At 55.8% G+C, this 17,366-nt stretch overlaps 6 protein-coding genes across 6 annotated transcripts; 3 read left to right on the top strand and 3 right to left on the bottom strand.

Annotated features, from left to right (window-relative positions):
- Positions 1-269: 269 nt before the first annotated feature.
- Positions 270-2,361, top strand: PTSG_02178 (uncharacterized protein; the record flags this gene model as incomplete). The annotated part of the gene is made up of 3 exons (XM_004996607.1): positions 270-396; positions 584-667; positions 845-2,361. The coding sequence occupies 3 exons, from the start codon at positions 270-272 to the stop codon at positions 2,359-2,361; spliced, it is 1,728 nt and encodes a 575-aa protein (XP_004996664.1).
- Positions 2,362-2,905: 544 nt separating this feature from the next.
- PTSG_02177 (uncharacterized protein) lies at positions 2,906-8,024 on the bottom strand. The gene is made up of 10 exons (XM_004996606.1): positions 7,517-8,024; positions 7,290-7,364; positions 6,846-6,959; positions 6,522-6,648; positions 6,136-6,290; positions 5,636-5,911; positions 5,154-5,333; positions 4,188-4,985; positions 3,653-3,892; positions 2,906-3,391 (listed from the first exon to the last, which is right to left on the bottom strand). The coding sequence occupies exons 1-10, from the start codon at positions 7,739-7,741 to the stop codon at positions 3,218-3,220; spliced, it is 2,364 nt and encodes a 787-aa protein (XP_004996663.1). The 5' UTR covers positions 7,742-8,024; the 3' UTR covers positions 2,906-3,217.
- A 45-nt stretch (positions 8,025-8,069) lies between these two features.
- PTSG_02176 (DUS3L protein) lies at positions 8,070-12,574 on the top strand. The gene is made up of 11 exons (XM_004996605.1): positions 8,070-8,345; positions 8,573-8,702; positions 9,022-9,459; positions 9,740-9,871; positions 10,213-10,359; positions 10,593-10,680; positions 10,863-10,984; positions 11,145-11,368; positions 11,541-11,628; positions 11,766-11,947; positions 12,191-12,574. The coding sequence occupies exons 1-11, from the start codon at positions 8,146-8,148 to the stop codon at positions 12,276-12,278; spliced, it is 1,839 nt and encodes a 612-aa protein (XP_004996662.1). The 5' UTR covers positions 8,070-8,145; the 3' UTR covers positions 12,279-12,574.
- Positions 12,356-14,135, bottom strand: PTSG_02175 (uncharacterized protein). Its single transcript, XM_004996604.1, has 5 exons — positions 13,841-14,135; positions 13,469-13,571; positions 13,015-13,115; positions 12,723-12,809; positions 12,356-12,525 (listed from the first exon to the last, which is right to left on the bottom strand). Exons 1-5 carry the CDS (start codon positions 14,096-14,098, stop codon positions 12,496-12,498), a joined length of 579 nt encoding a protein of 192 aa, XP_004996661.1. The 5' UTR covers positions 14,099-14,135; the 3' UTR covers positions 12,356-12,495.
- Positions 14,136-14,239: 104 nt separating this feature from the next.
- PTSG_02174 (uncharacterized protein) lies at positions 14,240-16,557 on the top strand. The gene is made up of 6 exons (XM_004996603.1): positions 14,240-14,617; positions 14,857-14,994; positions 15,193-15,249; positions 15,483-15,522; positions 15,771-15,881; positions 16,171-16,557. Exons 1-6 carry the CDS (start codon positions 14,367-14,369, stop codon positions 16,306-16,308), a joined length of 735 nt encoding a protein of 244 aa, XP_004996660.1. The 5' UTR covers positions 14,240-14,366; the 3' UTR covers positions 16,309-16,557.
- PTSG_11847 (uncharacterized protein) lies at positions 15,491-17,320 on the bottom strand. The gene is made up of 4 exons (XM_004996602.1): positions 17,246-17,320; positions 16,988-17,072; positions 16,662-16,811; positions 15,491-16,337 (listed from the first exon to the last, which is right to left on the bottom strand). Exons 1-4 carry the CDS (start codon positions 17,299-17,301, stop codon positions 16,257-16,259), a joined length of 372 nt encoding a protein of 123 aa, XP_004996659.1. The 5' UTR covers positions 17,302-17,320; the 3' UTR covers positions 15,491-16,256.
- Positions 17,321-17,366: the final 46 nt, after the last annotated feature.

The following is a 17,366-nucleotide window of genomic DNA, read 5'->3' as shown; positions in this document are numbered from 1 at the left end:
GTGTGTGTGTGTGTGTGTGTGTGTGTGTGTGTGTGTGTGTGTGTGTGTGTGTCTGTGTGTGTGTGTGTGTGTGTGTGTGTGTGTGTGTGTGTGTTGGTGGCACACGTGGGTTGGGCGCTGCTGTCCTCTGTTGTTGCTTCGCTTGTTTTTCTGCTTTGTGCATTCCTTTTCTCGAGTTTTGTTTTGATTCCTGCCTGCTCCTCCTCTGCTGCTTCACAACAACAACAACCACCGACCACGACCACAGTTGCGGCCTGGTATTGGGAGAGATGCCGGCAGGACGCGGCAACGATGATGAGGTCGCCTCCTCCGTCATTGAGTTCCTCAAGACGGAGCATAAGAAGACACTGGAGGCGCTACGCAAGGAGATTGCCCAACTCCGAGACAAGAACACAGGTTCGGTGTGGTGGTGCCCGCCTTGCTGTGTTTGCGTGCGTTGGCTGGGCCCTCCCCCGTCCTCCTCTGCGCTCTTCTTCGCTTGCTTGCGGGCTTTTGCCTGGTGGGCCTCCTTCGCATGGCTTTAACACGACAGCTTGAACACCACTCACACCCACACGCATGCCCGTATCATGTATGCATGTAGATCTGAACTACAAGTTGACGCTGTTGCAAGATGCAGACACGGAACAGCAACAACAACAACAACAACCAGAACCGACAACTGCAGGTTGGTGACATATGAATCTCCTGCCTATCGCCTCACACACACGCACGCACACAACACACACATGCACACTCACACAAACAAACACACACATGCACATGCACATGCACACTCACACACTCACACACACACACACACACGCACACACGCCCTCACAACCACCGTCCTGTAACGCAACAGCAGCACAGGAAGCAAAGATCGAGGCGTTGGAGCAGCAGTGCCACGCACACCAACAAGCACGCCATGCGCTAGAGCAAGAGCTCAACATGCTTCGGGCCAAGCTGGCCGCCATGGACGAGACAGTGGCGGAGCGAGACGCCGTCATCCGCACAATGACAACGGAACAGACAAGTCTGCACAAGCAATGCGCCGCCCTGGAACAAGAGGTGCAGCGGTTACGCGACGACAACTCGCGATACTCCCGCCGCCAAGCCGAGCTTGTCATGCAACTGCGAAACGCTCGCGCAACACCATCGCCAGCCAAGCACCATGCCGCCAACAGCCAAGACCACGCGGCATCTCCCGACACTGCACAGCGCACAAGCTCATCTGGATCGAGAACGCCCAACAGCGTCACAACGCTTGCCAGTCCCCGCCCTCCGCACGCCGTGGGCGGTCCACGGCACTCGCGAACAACACAACCGTCACCGTCAGCGCCACACGAGCCCGGGTCATCCCCACTCTCCCCAACATCGCCAGCAACACCACCCTCCGCCACCCGTCGCCTGCGCACCCCGTCTGTCACATCCCCACTCCGCAGCACCGCTGGTAACAGCAGCGGCGGCGGCGGTGGTGGTGTCGTTGTGGCGGATATGTCGCCGCCCCGGGATCCCCGCCAGTCCACGCGCGCGTCACGCACGCGCCACCGCAGATACGCGCGCCCGGCAGCGTCGCCAACAACTGCGGGTGTGGGCACCGATGCCGAGTACATACAGCGGGAGACGGAGCGGCTGCGGCTCGTGTCTGCATCTGCGCGGGGGTCTGGACGCAGGCGGCTGGGCTCAGCCAACTACCCGGTCGTGCCGCCCATCGCGCCATCATCACCGTCACCAACATCATCGCCGCCACCGCCCTCTTTGCATGGGCGCATACACGGCAGCAGGGAAGGCGGGGAAGTATTGAGTGGTGGCAACAGCACTGACACCAGCAAGAGAAGACCACAACACCAGGCGTCACCTGATCACCACCACCACCATCACCACCATCATCGGGATGGCGGTGATGAGGCATATCGGCCATCGCCACCACGCGGGCCCGTGCTCTCCTCCAACCACCGCGTGCGCAGGAGCTGGGAGAGATACGAGACTACCAGCACGGGTCGAAGCCATCACACCAATAACAACGACAACAGCAGCAGCGGTGACAGCACCACCGGCCACCATGGCTTGGGCGTGGATGGCCGTGACCACGGTGCACAGAGTGGCCCCATGCGTGGTCAGGATGTTGGTGTTGATGACAACGAGGACGATGCTGATCCGCACAGGGCTGCTGGGCGCCACGTTGGTGACGGTGGTCGTGTTGATGGTGGTGGTGACGGCATGAGCCCGGCATCAAGGGCAACGGCAGCGGCAGTTGCGCCGAGAAGGAAGAAAGGCGCTGGTGTCCGCGGCGGTCATCGCGATCAACACATGCACACACCACCGACCGCTGTTCGCCAGCTGCCAACACCGCCCTCACCCCGCATCAACCGCTCCTGATGTGTACCTGTGTCTGTCTGTCTGTCTGTGTCTGTATCCGTGTGTGTGTGTGTGTGTGTGTGTGTGTGTGTGTGTGTGTGTGTGTGTGTGTGTGTGTGTGTGTGTGTGTGTGTGTACCTGTGTCTGTACCTGTGTGTGTCTGTACCTGTGTGTGTGTGTGTCTCTCTGTACCTGTGTGTGTGTGTGTGTGTGTGTGTGTCTGTACCTGTGTGTGTCTGTACCTGTGTGTGTGTGTGTCTGTGCTGGCAGCCTCGTCTCTTCGCACAGTCTCTTCCCCCCGCCCCTTCTTCTTGTTCCCGAAAAGCAATGCGACCTCTACTCTTCCGTCTCAAAGCACATACGTGTTTGTGTGCCAATATCACATGACACGAACACGGTTTGCTGATATCCCTCCCACCAGCATGCTGGTATGTTACAACTTCCTTCCTTTCCTCCTTGTTCTGAAGTTACATTACGTTACATTATGTATATTATGTCACTCCAACCGTGATTGCTTTCATGTTCTGACCGTTTGCCGTTCGCCGTGCAGACATGCCACCGCCTCTTCTGAACACCCCCATATCATGAGTGCAATTCGACTGACGTTTATGCATTCATTCTCTGGCAAGGAACAACGACAACAAGCAGCAGTGTATCAACAGCGCAACCAAAAGCAAGCGAAACGCACATGCACATATGCAAACACACAACAACAACGAGCACATAAACACATCAAAAACACAAACGTCGCGCCTGCACCATTACAAACAGAACGCACTGAGCTGTGAAACATGTCATACAGCAACACCAATGCTCATTGGACGCAGGTGCGATCAGCTATCATTCGTAGTGTCAACAAAAGCATCGCAGAGGGTCATCAGAGCAGCTCTGTGAGCCTGCTCTCCAGCTCCTCGATGGTCCTGCCAGGTGCCGTGGTGCCAATGGTCTGGAAGAGCCACGCCCCCTCGGGTGTACGCGAGATTTTGGCCAGGATGACGGCAGTGTCGTCCTCAACCTTGGCCAGCCAGTCGAGCGAGAACCGGCAGATCTCCTGTTGTTGTGATTGCGGCGTTTGGGGATGGACATGGGGTCGGGAGTACGTGAGCGAGTGTGTGGAGGCACACATGCACATAAGCAAGCACCCCAGCAGGCAACACAGAAAACACCAAACAAGCACATCCAACAACAAGCCAAATTAAGCCCAACCGGACACATCAAGCAAACCACCACAAACGACGACGCAACAGCAAACAGCAATCAGCCACGACAACAACCACACCCAAACAGCAGCAGCAGCAATCAGCATTCCCACCTTCTGCTTTCCGCCGCGTTTGCTGAGCATGCGAATATGAACATTCTCCACATCACGCAGAGCACCGCCCTCATACACGGCAGCGTACAGGAACAGCGTGTCTGTCTCTGGATCGAGCTTGCTGAACTCGACAATGATGCTCTCATCATCGCCTTCGCCCTCGCCATCACGGTTGTCGCCCTGGTGCTCAATGGCTTTGTCGTTCGACACCAACTTCTCAAAGTCGCAGTAGTCCGTTCGCTGTGGACATGTGCGTGTGTGTGTGTGTGTGTGTGTGTGTGTGTGTGTGTGTGTGTGTGTGTGTGTGTGTGTGTGTGTGTGTGTGTGTGTGTGTGCGTGTGTGTGCAGAGAAATGTGTGAGAACGGTGAGAACGAGGAAGAACAAGTCAAGTCAAGATCTTTCAAGCACATGGGCCACAACCACGGCTGCCAGCCGTCAGCTACCAGTCACCACTGCAAATCACGTTCCACTGCATACCCACCCGCCTCTCCAACATCATCACCGCCGCGCTGCCATCATCGTGCACACACTGACCTGTCCCTTTGAGTAAACGGCAAGCCCGCAGTCCAAATCCATGGCGACATCTGGATCGACATCCCAGCCCATGCCAATGACGACAGGGTGCTCCACCGCAAGGGCCGGCACTTCAAGAAAGTCGCCAGGAACCATCTTAAACGGGTGCATGACCTTCTCCCCGCTGTGGTCCACGTGGCGGATGCCAAGCAGCTCAATGTAGCGCTGGCCCAGCGGCAGTGCGTTGAGAAAGTTCTGTGACTCTTCCTTCTCGCGCCACTCGCCCTTGACTTGCTCGCCAACACCGACAATGTGCCACAGGTCCGGGTCCTCCTGATCACGGTGCAGCAGCGTCATGAGCACCTCATGCTTGTCAATGAGATGCGCATCCAGGCTCATGGTGAGGACGGGCGGGGCCTTTGGCGGCACCATCGCAGGTGGCGCCATGGAGGGCTTCTTCGATGCAGGCTTGCTGCTCTGTTGCTCATCGCCCTCATCACCATCCTCACCATCTTCCTCGTCTTCCTTGTCACCTTCTGCCTTGTCTTCTTCTTCTTTCTTGTCTTCTTCTTCTTCTTCGTCACCACCCTCCTTGTCATCGCCACCGCCCTCGCCTTCATCGTCCTTCTTCTCCTGGTCACCCCCTGCTTCTTCTTCCTGTTCCTCCTCCTTCTTGTCTGCGCTGTCTGCGCCACCACCACCAGCACCACCGTTGGTGTCGCCAGTTGATGGGTAAATGCGAATGCCACACGCCTCTGTGTGCTCCAGGCTTTCTCCATCCGTCGCCACGTTCAGCACCACCCCAATCACATCCACATTCTGGCGTGCGTTGCATACAGATGTGTACATTGTTGAGGAGAGTGGTGTGAGTATGGTGTGTGGATGGTGCGTGGTGTCGTGCAAATGATTTGGCACAGCAAGTGCGCTGTTGAACAACACAACACAAACTTGACAGGCACGCGACACACACACACGCACGCAGCGCACCTTTGCCAGCTTTGGGAGGTCGAAGGTGAAGTATTCAGCGTCTGTCTCCTCACCCATGTCACCCATGTGTTTGATGGCGTTGTCCTTGCTGTGGCGGACAAGATGGTACACGCTGTCGATGGGCTGCCCGTGCTCGCTGAACATGATCAGCGACGCATCCGCATCCGTCTCCTCGTTCTCCTGAACAATGCAATAATCACGTGGTAACGTGTGTGTGTGTGTGTGTGTGTGTGTGTGTGTGTGTGTGTGTGTGTGTGTGTGAGTGTATGTGTGGAGGTGGAGGGGAGGAGATGTTGAAGGTTGGGTGGGGATCAAGTATGGGAATGTGTGTTGGGGAGGGGGGCAATGCGTGCCTGTCTCATCACAAGCACACACATGCACACACATGCACACACATGCACACACACATGCACACACATACACACACACATGCACACACATGCACACAACGCGAGCAAGACTTGTCCCATTTTCAAACGTACCGCTGACTTCCACCAGACTTCGACGTGCATGAGCTTGGATGTAATCTCCTTGGGCAGCACCCGCCTGTCCAGGCCAGCCATTGTCGACAGTATTCTCTTCTTCTCCTCGCGCAACGCCTCTGTGTCGCCGTCCTTGTCAAGATCAAGCACCTTCTCCACCTCTTCGGGCATGCGCCAGATGGTTCGCTGGAACGTCTGCCTGTCCTCCTCCACAGATTCCAGCGAGAGAAACTGCGATGGCTCGTATCCAAACGACTGCAGCGCCGCACGCACAAACTGGCGGTGGTGGTGGTGGTGGTGGTGTTGGGGTGGGGGTGGAGGTGATTGGGCAGTTGCATGGTGTGGTGTGACGTGAGGTGGTGTGGCGTGGCACTGGGAAGTGCGGTGGATATGTCGACGGCCTCTCGTGCGAGGCTGCAGAACAAGGACAATGAACCAACACGCAAACACACACACACTTGCAAGTACATGCACACGCAGACACATAGCACATGACAGACCGTGTGGTAGCGTGTGGCCAATGGGCCCAATGGGTGTTTCTGAACAGGGCGGGCAAGGTAGTCGATGCCATCCACCATCTCCACAGCGTCCTTGATGTCGTGCTTGTTGGCAACCGCCATCACATCAAGCGTCTCATAGCGCGTCAGTGCATAGTCTGCTCACCATCCGTGTGTGTAAGATGAATAAGGTGTGAGAAGCATGGTGTGGACTGTGCAGCTGTGCACGCCTGGAACCCAAACAACTTGATCAGCGCACACACGCACCGCGGTGCGTGTGTCTGTGTATCTGTGTGTATGTCTGTGTGGGTGTGTGTCTGTGTGTCTGTGTCTGTGTCTGTGTCTGTGTCTGTGTCTGTGTGTATGTCTGTGTCTGTGTGTATACACACCGTTGAGGACAACTTCGGAGATGTCGCTCCAGTTCTCGAGCTTCTCGAGCGGATATCCGCTGATGACCATGCCGGCCTTAATGAGCTGCTGGATCGCCTTTGGTGGCTCCTCCACCAGCGCCTTCGCCTGCGGAGGAATCGGACCAGCAGCCGTCATCACAGGGGTGAGAACAAGCATTGTGGAGGGTTGTGAGAGTGGTGGTTATGGTCGTGCGGTATGTGGGGAAGAATGAAGAATAAAGGTGGGGTTGAGACATATCGGCGTGTATGTGTGCACAGCCAAGTGTACAGACGTGTTCGGGCCGCTGTACTGCGGGCACGCACCTCTTCGCTGAGCTGCATGTGTGTCATGCTCTTGCGGGATTCCTGCATGACGGCTTCGCCAATCTCTTGCACAGATTTGTCCTCGTTCTTGAGCTTCTTCTCGAGCTCCGTGATCTGAGGCAGAGTGCGTCGGCCAATCACCACCACAATGGATCAGATCAATTCAAGCGAAAGCAGCACGTGCGACACGGTCTGACCGCTGCTGGCACTGCAATCACGCATACACAACAGCATCACGCACACGCACCCGCACCCGCACACGCACACGCACACGCACGCACACGCACACGCACACGCACACGCACACACACACACACACGCACACGCACACACACACGCATACACGCACACGCACATGCACATGTATCACGCACACGCACACGCACACGCACACGCACACACACAGACACACGCACACGCACACGCATACACGCGCATACACACCTCTTGCAGGAAAGCCATGCAGTCGAGCTGGAACTGGTTTGGCTTGCGCAGGTTGGCCAGGCGCTCCTCCTCCCTCTGGGAACAACAGCACAAGAACACGCGCAGAATCGGAGACGGTGAGAACACATTGCAGAACCGTGATTTGCGCACATTGACTGGGAGTGTTGAACCTGCAATGAGAAAGGTTGCAATGCCACAGAGGCGCTGCAGTGTGTCAACGCGTGCACCTTGAGCTCTGCCAGCCGCTCCTCTTCTTCTTGGGCCTTCTTCAAGATCTTTGCCCGCTTTTCTTGCTCCTCCCTCTTCACGGCGATGATGCGTTGGCGCTTGTCCTCGTGGCGCAGGTAGTCTGCAAGCCACTCCACGGGATCCTCTGGCCGATACACAGCCAGCAGGGACAGCGCATCCGTCAGCGTCGTCCCCAACGCCTTCTTCACATATGCCGCCTCCATTGCTGTGAGACGTACGGCCAGCCGCTGCTCTTTGAGTGTTTGGCTGTTGGTTTGACTCGTGGGCAGCTGTGTTGTGCAACTGTTGTGTTTGCTGAGACTGGTTTGGTTGTCAGCGCTGAGTGGATGATGCGGATGAGGTGGTGTCGTGGATGATGCGGATGATGCTTTCGTGGGTTGTTGTGTGCGTGAACCTGAGTCAACAACAACGTTGCCAACAACAACAGCAAACAACGAAAAGCGAACCGAACGCAACCAAAAAAAAAAATTCGTCGGCAAATTTGACTTTGGACACAAAGGTAAATTTGCCTTTGGCCATTTTGTCCGCCCTGCACGCTGCATGCACACGAGACATTACGCGCAACGACCAACAACACACCACACCACACACAACACCACACGCAACAATGAGTGGTGAGCAGCAGCAGCAGCAGCAGGAGATGGCTGCCATGCTGGCGGCTTGTGACAAGCACAAGCTGCCTGTAAGACAGCGTGGACAGGGGCCGCCACCCCCTGATGCTTCATCGACAACAACGACAACAACGACAACAACGACAACGACAACAACAACAACAGTCCGCAAAGGCGTCGCTCCCATCAAACCAGAGTGCGTGTGTACGTGTGTGTGTGTGTGTGTGTGTGTGTGTGTGTGTGTGTGTGTGTGTGTGTTTGGATTCGAAAGGGTTGAGCGTTGACAGATCTGGGCGGTGGCAGAGAAGGCACATGACCATACAGTTGTTGTTGGGACTGATGCCTGTTCTCAACCACACGCATACGCATTGTCACGCATTCAAACACATACACGCGTTCGTACACGTTGCATGTGTCAAACAGATTCATTCTGCCGTGGGATCCAGACCTTGCAGCTGACAAGAAGGACATGCGTGGACAGCACAGGAAACGTGTCAAGAAGACAAAGAAGAACAAGACCAAACTCTGCCTCGCTTTTGCAAAGAGTGGAGCGGTGAGTGAGTGCGTGCGTGTGTGTGTCTGTGTGTGTGTGTGTGTGCGTCTGTGAGTGTGTGCGTCTGCGTGCGTCTGTGTGCGTCTGTTTGTTTGTTGCTCTGTCTCTCTGTCTCTCTGCCTCTCTGTGTGTGTGCAGGTAATTGTCTTGTGCGTTGCCATTCAGCTCCACAGGACAATTTGTTTGTTCTTCACCCCACTCACTCGTGTTCCCACACACACACACACACACACACACACACACACACACACACACACACACACACACACACACACACACACACACACACACACACACACACACACACACACACGTCCAGTGCTCGTATGGAGACAAGTGCAAGTTTGAGCACGACTTTGACAAGTATCTACAGACGAAACCACCAGACGTAGATGCGCCCTGCCCCTTCTGGGAACGGGAGGGCGGCAAGTGTCGCTTCGGCATCATGTGCCGGTTCTACAGCTCGCACAAGACACTCGCCACAACAACAGAAACCACAGAAGCCACAACTACCACAACAGCACCGGCGGGTGACTTTGATGTGGCAAAGGCAAATACGGTGCACACCGACATTGACATCAACGAGACGAACGACATCAGCAACGACCTGCGCCAGCGCCTGCGCCGCTTCAAGTATCCGTTTCCAAAGTCAGAGGAGTACATGGTGCTGTTTTCCCGCGCAAACACGGGTGCAGAAGCACGCGAGGAGGTCGAAGAGAAGCTCGTCAGTGCTATCGCTGACAAGGAGCGCAAACAGGTTCGTCGTCCTTTGTCAGGAGGGGCGTGGTGCTCGAGGTTAGGTGTTGGGTGTCACCTTTGCTTGAAGTGGTTTGCTTGCCTGCTTTCGCACATGATGTCGCTACAAACAACATGCACCCACACACATTCACACACACACACACACATTCACGCACACACACACACACACACACACACACACACACACACACACACACACACACACATTCTGACTTCTCACGCGTGCTTCACACCTTTCTCCATCCTTCTTACTGGCACTCACCCCGCCCCCCTCTTAGATTGACTGGAAGGACAAGCTGTACCTTGCGCCACTGACGACGGTCGGCAACCTCCCCTTCCGCCGGCTCTGCAAGCGCCTCGGAGCAGACATCACCTGCGGCGAGATGGCCATGGCGCGAAACTTGCTCGAGGTGCGGCGTTCGCGCAGAGAGACTGTGTGTGTGTGTGTGTGTGTGTGTGTGTGTGTGTGTGTGTGTGTGTGTGTGTGTGTGTGTGCCTGTGTCTGTACCTGTGTCTGTACCTGTGTCTGTACCTGTGTCTGTGTGCGCGCTTTTGTGCTCGTATATGTCTGTGTACGTGTGTGTGAGCACTTGCGGACATGTTGCTGCTATGCAAACACTCGCACTGTACGCCTGTGCTCGTTATAAGGAAAGATTGAAGGTGTAAGTCGTGACGCCCCAAACGACAGCCACCACAGCGGCCACCCCTCACCACCACCATCACAACCACAACCACCGTCACGCCTGCTCAGGGCCAGAAGTCCGAGTGGGCGCTGCTGCGGCGGCACGAGAGCGAGGATGTGTTTGGCGTGCAGATCTGCGGAAACCACCCGCGCCTCACCACCAAGTGTGTGGAGCTTCTCTCAAACGAGACAGACGTCGACTTCATCGACCTCAACGTCAGTCCCACACGCAACACACCCGTGCGGCCCCACAGCCTGCACCGCCCCTTTGTTCTTCTTCTTCTTCTTCTTCTTTCGTGTGTGCGCGTGCAGCCCCTGTATCCGCTGACACCACGTGGTCACGTCTACTCTGTCTCACCGCCCATTCACCACCAACCCGCGTGTCCTCCTCACCATGTTCATCACCACCATCACCACCACCACCACATCATCACCACCATCACCACCAGTGCGGGTGCCCGATTGACCTTGTCTTCAACCACGGCAGCGGGTCTGCCCTCCTTGCAAGGAAGCGTCGTCTCGGCGATATCCTCAGAGGTCTCCACATGCACGTTTACATGTGTTGCGCTCGGTGTCTCGCTTTCCCTCCCCCCACCCCGCCTGCATGTTGTCTCTCCTGTCTGCCCCTCGGTCGCACGCGTACACACTCGCATTCGCGAACACGCCACCACCACCACAACCACCACCACCACTCTCTACCTCTCCACCGACGGTGACAGGCATGAGCTTTGCATCGCGCGTGCCGATCACGGTGAAGATCCGTGCTGGCGTCACCAACACCTCCTGGACGTCGCACACCCTCATGCCCATTTTCCGCGACGCAGGCGTCTCCCTCGTCAGCGTACGTCAACACGCACACACACTTTGTTGTGTCTGTGTGTGTGTCTGTGTGTGTGTCTGTGTGTCTGTGTCTGGCTGTCTTTCTGCCTGCATCACTGTCCCTCCTCCTTGACTCACACAGTCCCCGTCACCACCACTGTCATCGCCGCCGCCGCCATCAGATCCACGGGCGGAGCCGGCAGCAGCGGTACGCGCGATTGGCAGACTGGGGCTATGTGCGCAAGTGCGTGGAGGAAGCAAAGGGGCTTCCCGTGTACGGCAACGGAGACATTCTGTCGTTTGAGGAGGCGATGCAGCACAAGGCGACAACCGGCGTGTCGGGCCTCATGCTCGCCCGCGGCGCCCTCATCAAGCCCTGGCTCTTCACAGAGATCAAGGAACAGCGGTGCGTCGTGTGTCTGTCTGTCTGTCTGTCTGTCTGTCTGTCTGTCTGTCTGTCTGTCTGTCTGTGTATCTGTGTATCTGTGTGTGTGTGTGTTTCTGCACCTTGATCTGTGTCTGCCTCGAGGTCTCACCGCCGCCGCCACCACCGCCGCTACCACATGCGTTCACTGCAGCCACTGGGACATCTCTTCCTCCGAGCGGTTTCAGTTCCTCAAGGACTTTGCTGACTACGGCCTCACCCACTGGGGATCAGACCAGCAGGTGTGGTGCTCATGCGAGTATTGATACCGGACCTGCACATGTGCTTGCTACACATCAATCTGCACACACCACCATCATCACCACCACCATCATCACCACAACCATCATCACCATCACCACCATCACCATCACCACAGGGTGTTGAGACGACGCGGCGGTTCCTGCTTGAGTGGCTGTCGTTCACGTACCGCTACATCCCCGTTGGGCTACTGGAGCGCCTGCCGCAGCGCATCAACGAGCGCCCACCCCGATTCCACGGCCGTGACGACCTCGAGACCCTCCTCGCCAGCCCGCACAGCACCGACTGGGTCAAGATCTCGTGAGTTGGCGTGTGTGTGTGTGTGTGTGTGTGTGTGTGTGTGTGTGTGTGGGTGTGGGTGTGGGTGTGGTGTGTGTGTGTGTGTGTGTGTGTGTGTGTGTGTGTGTGTGTGTGTGTGTGTGTGTCGTGTGTGTGTGTGTGTGTGTGTGTGTGTGTGTGTGTGTCTGCCTGCCAACCTCAACTTTCTCCGTTTCACTTCACACCCCACCCCACCACCACCATCATCATCGTCGGTGATTGTAGGGAGATGCTGCTTGGCCCACCGCCTTCGAGCTTCGAGTTTGTTCCGAAGCACAAGGCCAACAGCTACGACGACACCACGCCAGAGTAGTCAACCGCGCACGCGCGCGCGCACACACACACACAGTGTGTGTGTGTTTGCATTGGTGTGTAGTTGAAGTCCTGGAGGTTCCATGTGCCATTCATTGTTGCGTTTTGATTTCATCACAGCTCTATTGTCACGGAAATACAGACCAGACACACAGTCATACATTGCCATGCAAACCACTCGTGTACGCACGTGTACGTACGCGTGCATGGTGTGGTGTTCACGATTGTACGGGCCGATTTGCATAGTCCTGTGATTGGCGGTGGTGGTGGTGGTGGCGGTGGTGGTGGCATGCGCGTGAGAACAATGCAGGTCGCGTCGTACAAGAAACATCCTTCAACCAAGCCAGCTGCAGTGATCAACACACACACACATCGACGCACACACGCATACACATGCACACGCACATACATACACACATACACATACATACACACATACACACACCTGCTTGAATTTTGCCATCATTGTCGCTGCGCGCTGTGTTCCGTACGTCTCCTCGCAAAACACCTTCAACATCGGCCAAAACTCATCCTGTAGCACCGATGGTGGCAGTGAAGAAGACACAGCAGTCGAAATATGAGCGCAATGGCGGTTGCAACGAAAGTCGCACTTGTGACAAAAACAGTGGAGCGTGCACGTGGAAGAGAGGCAGGAGGAAGCACGAACGAGCCACAGCGCGTGCAAGTGAGTAAGTGTCTGCTAATTCGCGCAAACTGATGCGATAACACGTGCACACCTCATCAAACGGAAGCGGGCGCTTCGCTGACTTCACGTTCGCTGGCATCATGTACAGTGTCTCGTTGCTGCCAATGACAAGGTGGCTCAGTGGCAATGTGTCTGTCAAGGTGAACAAGGGAGGTTCAAGGGCATGTTTGCAGAGTTGGGCAGAAGGGAAGCAGACAACAAGCAATGGAAAAGAGCAGCGTGAGTGTGGAATGACGCACGAAGAACCACAAACACAACACCCCGCACACAAGCGCATACCGCAAAATCAGGAACAGTTCACACACAGTTCACACACAGTTCACACACAGTTCACACACGGTTCACACACGGTTCACACACGGTTCACACACGGTTCACACACATTCCCACACATCCACACACATCCACACACATCCACACACATCCACACACGGTTCACACACATTCCCACACATTCCCATGACGAGTGCTCGTTGATAACACACCTGGGAGGCAGCGGCCGCGGAAAATGCAGCGAACAGGCTTGTTGAACTTGGTCTGAGACTTCCACAGACGCTTCAGCTCCTCCACTGTATCTGTCTTCAAGCACTACGCACCCACAACACACACAGGGTGGCGAAAGGCAAGGCGGCTTTGTCATTCACAGAACACGAACGAAAACAGGGTTGTGCACACGTGCAGAACTTTGCAGACAAGACCGCTACACAACACACACGCATACACACACACACACCCCATAGGCCTCACGCACGCCCCCATCCCACCACACACACACACACACACACACACACACACACACACACACACACACACACACACACACACACACACCACACATGCACCACACATGCACGCACTGTGGCGTTGAGTTGCCGGGTGTTGGCGGGCTGCAATCCTTGCACCTTGACGCAAACTTCTGACGATGAAGTGGTGGCTTGCGGCCTTTGCTGCTGTTGCTGCTGCTGCTGCTGTGTTGGCTGCTGGCGCTGGGCCTTCTGTTTCGCTGACGGCAGCGCTGACCGTGTACTGCTTGCGCTTGTGCTTGCTGTGTCGCCCTTCAAGTGCGTCAGTGGAGGGTACGACTCCAGCCGCCGCATGAACTCTGCCTCATCCATCGTGCTGTTGATGGTGGTCGTGTGGTGGTGTTGCTGTTGATTGGAGAAAATTGGCGGTGTTGTTCATTAATCGTCACGACTTCCGCCCCAACATAACGACGACGCAGCACTCACACACACACACACACACACACACACACACACACACACACACACACACACACACACACACACACACACACACACACACACACACACACATTCACACACACACTCACACACACACTCGCACTCGCACACTCGCACTCGCACACGTACCATTGCCATCATGGCTGGACGGGGGCTGATTGGGAAGGACGGGGATGTCAACTTTGACAAGCTGCAAGCAAAGCTGAGCCATGCCGTGGAACGCGAAGACAAATACTGGCGTGAGAACGACGCAAAGTTCCGAGCAGTCGCACAGAAAGTGGCCACATACGAAGAGTTTGAGGAGATTGTCAAGGCCGCGCACATCAAGCCCATGACCGAGGATATCACCCAGCTCAAGCTCAACAGATCCGCATGGATCACGACAGGAAGGTGTGTTCAGGCAGAACACGCTCTGGCGCTTTGTGTGTGTGTGTGTGTGTGTGCGTGGTTGTGGCTGTGGTTGTGGTTGTGGCTGTGGCTGTGGCTGTGCGTGTATTTGTACCTGCATGTGGTTGTTGTCTTTGCGCGTTACATGTACTTCTCGTCGCGTTCTTAAGTAATGATCCATCACAAGAGCTGTTGTTTTTTCTCCATTGTACACTTACACTCCACCACCACCACCTTCGCAGGGCAAAAGAGCGTAACCGCCGCCGGATGTTGCAAGAGGACGAGGTGGAGGCGAGCGCACTGCAGCTGCCACCAGTCACCGACGTGAACTCGTTTCTTCGCCACTGGCGGCACAAAGCAGACTCCAAACAGCGCTACGAGTGAGTCACACAGTTGCATCGTGACCCTGTGTTCTTGTCGTGGCTGGTATGCCTGGGGTGTCTACCATCTTATTGTTCTGTGCATGAATGCAATGTGTGACGCATGTTGTTGTGCTACACACCTTTGAGTGTGCACGAAGCGCATAATTCCTCAGCCTATGCACCACCGCCACCACCACCATTGCTTGCATGGTTCAGATTCTTGAAGGAGCTCGGCGGCAAGACCATCTACCGCCTCTTCAAGCCAGAGTTGGGGTGAGATGTCACTCGTTTTGGTGTGAATATGTGTGTGTCTTTGCTGATGGAAACGGCAAGCGGACATGCACACACACCCTCTCTTTCTCACTCACACACTCACACACTCACAATCACAATCACACACACACACACACAATCACACACACACACACAATCACACACACACACACCGTGATTCGCTTCGTGTCCCCACAACACCACTGCCGCCGCCGCCCTTGTCATGTGTGCAGGCATGGCCTGTTGGGCGAGTTTATTGCAGTTCTACACGAGGTAACCACCGTCCCACACAACAAAGAGGAGCATAGCTTATTATCGTCCATTACACACCACTACACGCACACACACACACACTCTCTCTCTCTCTCTCTCTCTCCATGCCCCTCTCTTTCCTGCACACACACACACACACGAGCTCGCACACGCACACACACACACGAGCTCACACCCACACGCACACACACACACACGCACACACGCACACACACACTGTGCACACACCATACCTCGCTCGTTGCCAGCACTATAGGGAAGAAGACTGGAACGTGTGCTGCAAGCTGCTGAAGGCGTTTTGCCGCACGCGCCGCTTTGATCTCGCTCTCGACTTCCTCGCACCAAACGAACTCGAACAGGTAACCGTGGCCATCATGGCGGTGATGATGGCGATGATGATGGTGGTGGTGATGAATGATGGTGGGGATAGTGCAACTGACGCGTGCAATGCACATCGCACACGTGACTGCTGTTGTTGCCGTTTTCTGCTTCTGTTTCCATGCGCCGCACCCCTTTCCTCGTGCAGCTTCACACCCAAGCGCTCCCTCACCTGCCATCACTGCCACCGCCGCCAACACCTCTATCACATCACCACCGTCACCACCACCACCACCACCACCACCACCACCATCACGACACCTCACGAAGATCACGGAACTCGTTGGGTGGGTGGAGGCTGCCGGCTGCTCGGAGGAGGATCGCCAGCGCTTGCACAAGGGATATCCACACGTCCCTCAGCCCGCGTCCAAGTCCACGGTGACAGACACCGCGGAGGGGTCGTCCTGATACGTGAGCGCAAGCAGCGTGCTGGACACCTGACCGTGCGTCAAACGTGTGGGCGATGGGAGCAGATGCGCGGGAATTGTGAGGACGAGAACAAGGATGGGGATGGGGATGAGGATGGGGATGGGGATGAGGATGGGTGTGCGGATGGCTAACAGACTGTATGCTTTGTTGTGGTGGATTGGAACGGGTTGTTGTCATGATGGCGGCTGTGGGGAAGACACATCCGATGTGGAGTAAACGAACAGACCAACACGCAGCCATGTCAAGGGATCAAACACTTGGAGTCAACACTGACTCCCTTTCACACACACACACACACACACACACACACACACACACACACACACACACACCTTGATGGTCTCGATGGTGATGGGGGAAGCATCAAAGGTGGACATGGCAGTCGCAGCGGACTGGAGTTTCACCTGTCCATTCACTGGAACGCGCACGTAGCACAGTGCGCCCTCCACGTGAAAAACATCAAAAGGTGTGCTCGCGCCCACCTGTGGGACAAAGCAGCGCATGCACACCAACCGCGAATGCCAGTGAGCGAAGATGATACGAGAGTTGGTCACCTCGCATGGCTGGGATTGTGGGAAAACAAAGCCGAGGTAACAGCTGGTTGTAGCATGTGCTTGCTTGTGCATGCTGTGTACGAACGTGAGTTGCTCTCAGTTACCTGTCCGTGCAGCGTGGTCAGCCCTTGCTTCAGCGCCGCATGCGCCGACAGCGGATTCAAGTCATCTTCCCGTCCCTCCCAAGCCCTGCCAGTGTGTCAGTGAGAGAGTGTGAGAGTGAGAGGGTGAGAGAGAGAGGGGGTGGAGATGAACGCAATGCGGTGCGTGTGTGGTAGAGGTGTGTGGTGGGTAACCACTGTGGTACATGCACACACATACACACACACGCATGCACACCGAGGCATAACGGTGGAACCTACACTCTGAGCAAGAGCCAGCGATGCGCTGGTTTCAAGACTTTGTTGCTGCTGCTCATCGTGGTGGTCGTGTTGTAGAGGATTTGTATGTGGTGTCGTTAATTTTCCAACAAGCCACCGACGA

This window comes from Salpingoeca rosetta (genome assembly GCF_000188695.1).
Source record: "Salpingoeca rosetta unplaced genomic scaffold supercont1.5, whole genome shotgun sequence".
In the NCBI taxonomy this organism is placed as follows: Eukaryota; class Choanoflagellata; order Craspedida; family Salpingoecidae; genus Salpingoeca; species Salpingoeca rosetta.
This window is presented reverse-complemented; position numbering and strand designations above follow the sequence as displayed.

Excerpts from the sequence above, each read along its gene's own strand:
- PTSG_02177 (XM_004996606.1), bottom strand. The coding sequence starts at position 7,741 with ATGGAGGCGGCATATGTGAAGAAGGCGTTGGGGACGACGCTGACGGAT. Across the intron at positions 7,365-7,516 it reads AGCGGCTGGCAGAGCTCAAG|AGGGAGGAGGAGCGCCTGGC; the intron begins GTGCACGCGTTG and ends TGTTGTTCCCAG. Across the intron at positions 5,912-6,135 it reads TGGCCACACGCTACCACACG|TTTGTGCGTGCGGCGCTGCA; the intron begins GTCTGTCATGTG and ends CACCACCGCCAG.
- PTSG_02176 (XM_004996605.1), top strand. The coding sequence starts at position 8,146 with ATGAGTGGTGAGCAGCAGCAGCAGCAGCAGGAGATGGCTGCCATGCTG. Across the intron at positions 10,681-10,862 it reads TCTCGGCGATATCCTCAGAG|GCATGAGCTTTGCATCGCGC; the intron begins GTCTCCACATGC and ends CGACGGTGACAG. Across the intron at positions 11,629-11,765 it reads ACTGGGGATCAGACCAGCAG|GGTGTTGAGACGACGCGGCG; the intron begins GTGTGGTGCTCA and ends CCATCACCACAG.
- PTSG_02175 (XM_004996604.1), bottom strand. The coding sequence starts at position 14,098 with ATGGATGAGGCAGAGTTCATGCGGCGGCTGGAGTCGTACCCTCCACTG. Across the intron at positions 13,116-13,468 it reads CCGCGGCCGCTGCCTCCCAG|ACACATTGCCACTGAGCCAC; the intron begins GTGTGTTATCAA and ends TCACCTTGACAG. Across the intron at positions 12,526-12,722 it reads TGATGGCAAAATTCAAGCAG|GACTATGCAAATCGGCCCGT; the intron begins GTGTGTGTATGT and ends CGCCAATCACAG.
- PTSG_02174 (XM_004996603.1), top strand. The coding sequence starts at position 14,367 with ATGGCTGGACGGGGGCTGATTGGGAAGGACGGGGATGTCAACTTTGAC. Across the intron at positions 14,618-14,856 it reads GCATGGATCACGACAGGAAG|GGCAAAAGAGCGTAACCGCC; the intron begins GTGTGTTCAGGC and ends CCACCTTCGCAG. Across the intron at positions 15,250-15,482 it reads CTCTTCAAGCCAGAGTTGGG|GCATGGCCTGTTGGGCGAGT; the intron begins GTGAGATGTCAC and ends TCATGTGTGCAG.
- PTSG_11847 (XM_004996602.1), bottom strand. The coding sequence starts at position 17,301 with ATGAGCAGCAGCAACAAAGTCTTGAAACCAGCGCATCGCTGGCTCTTG. Across the intron at positions 17,073-17,245 it reads CGCTGGCTCTTGCTCAGAGT|GGCTTGGGAGGGACGGGAAG; the intron begins GTAGGTTCCACC and ends ACACACTGGCAG. Across the intron at positions 16,812-16,987 it reads TGACCACGCTGCACGGACAG|GTGGGCGCGAGCACACCTTT; the intron begins GTAACTGAGAGC and ends TTTGTCCCACAG.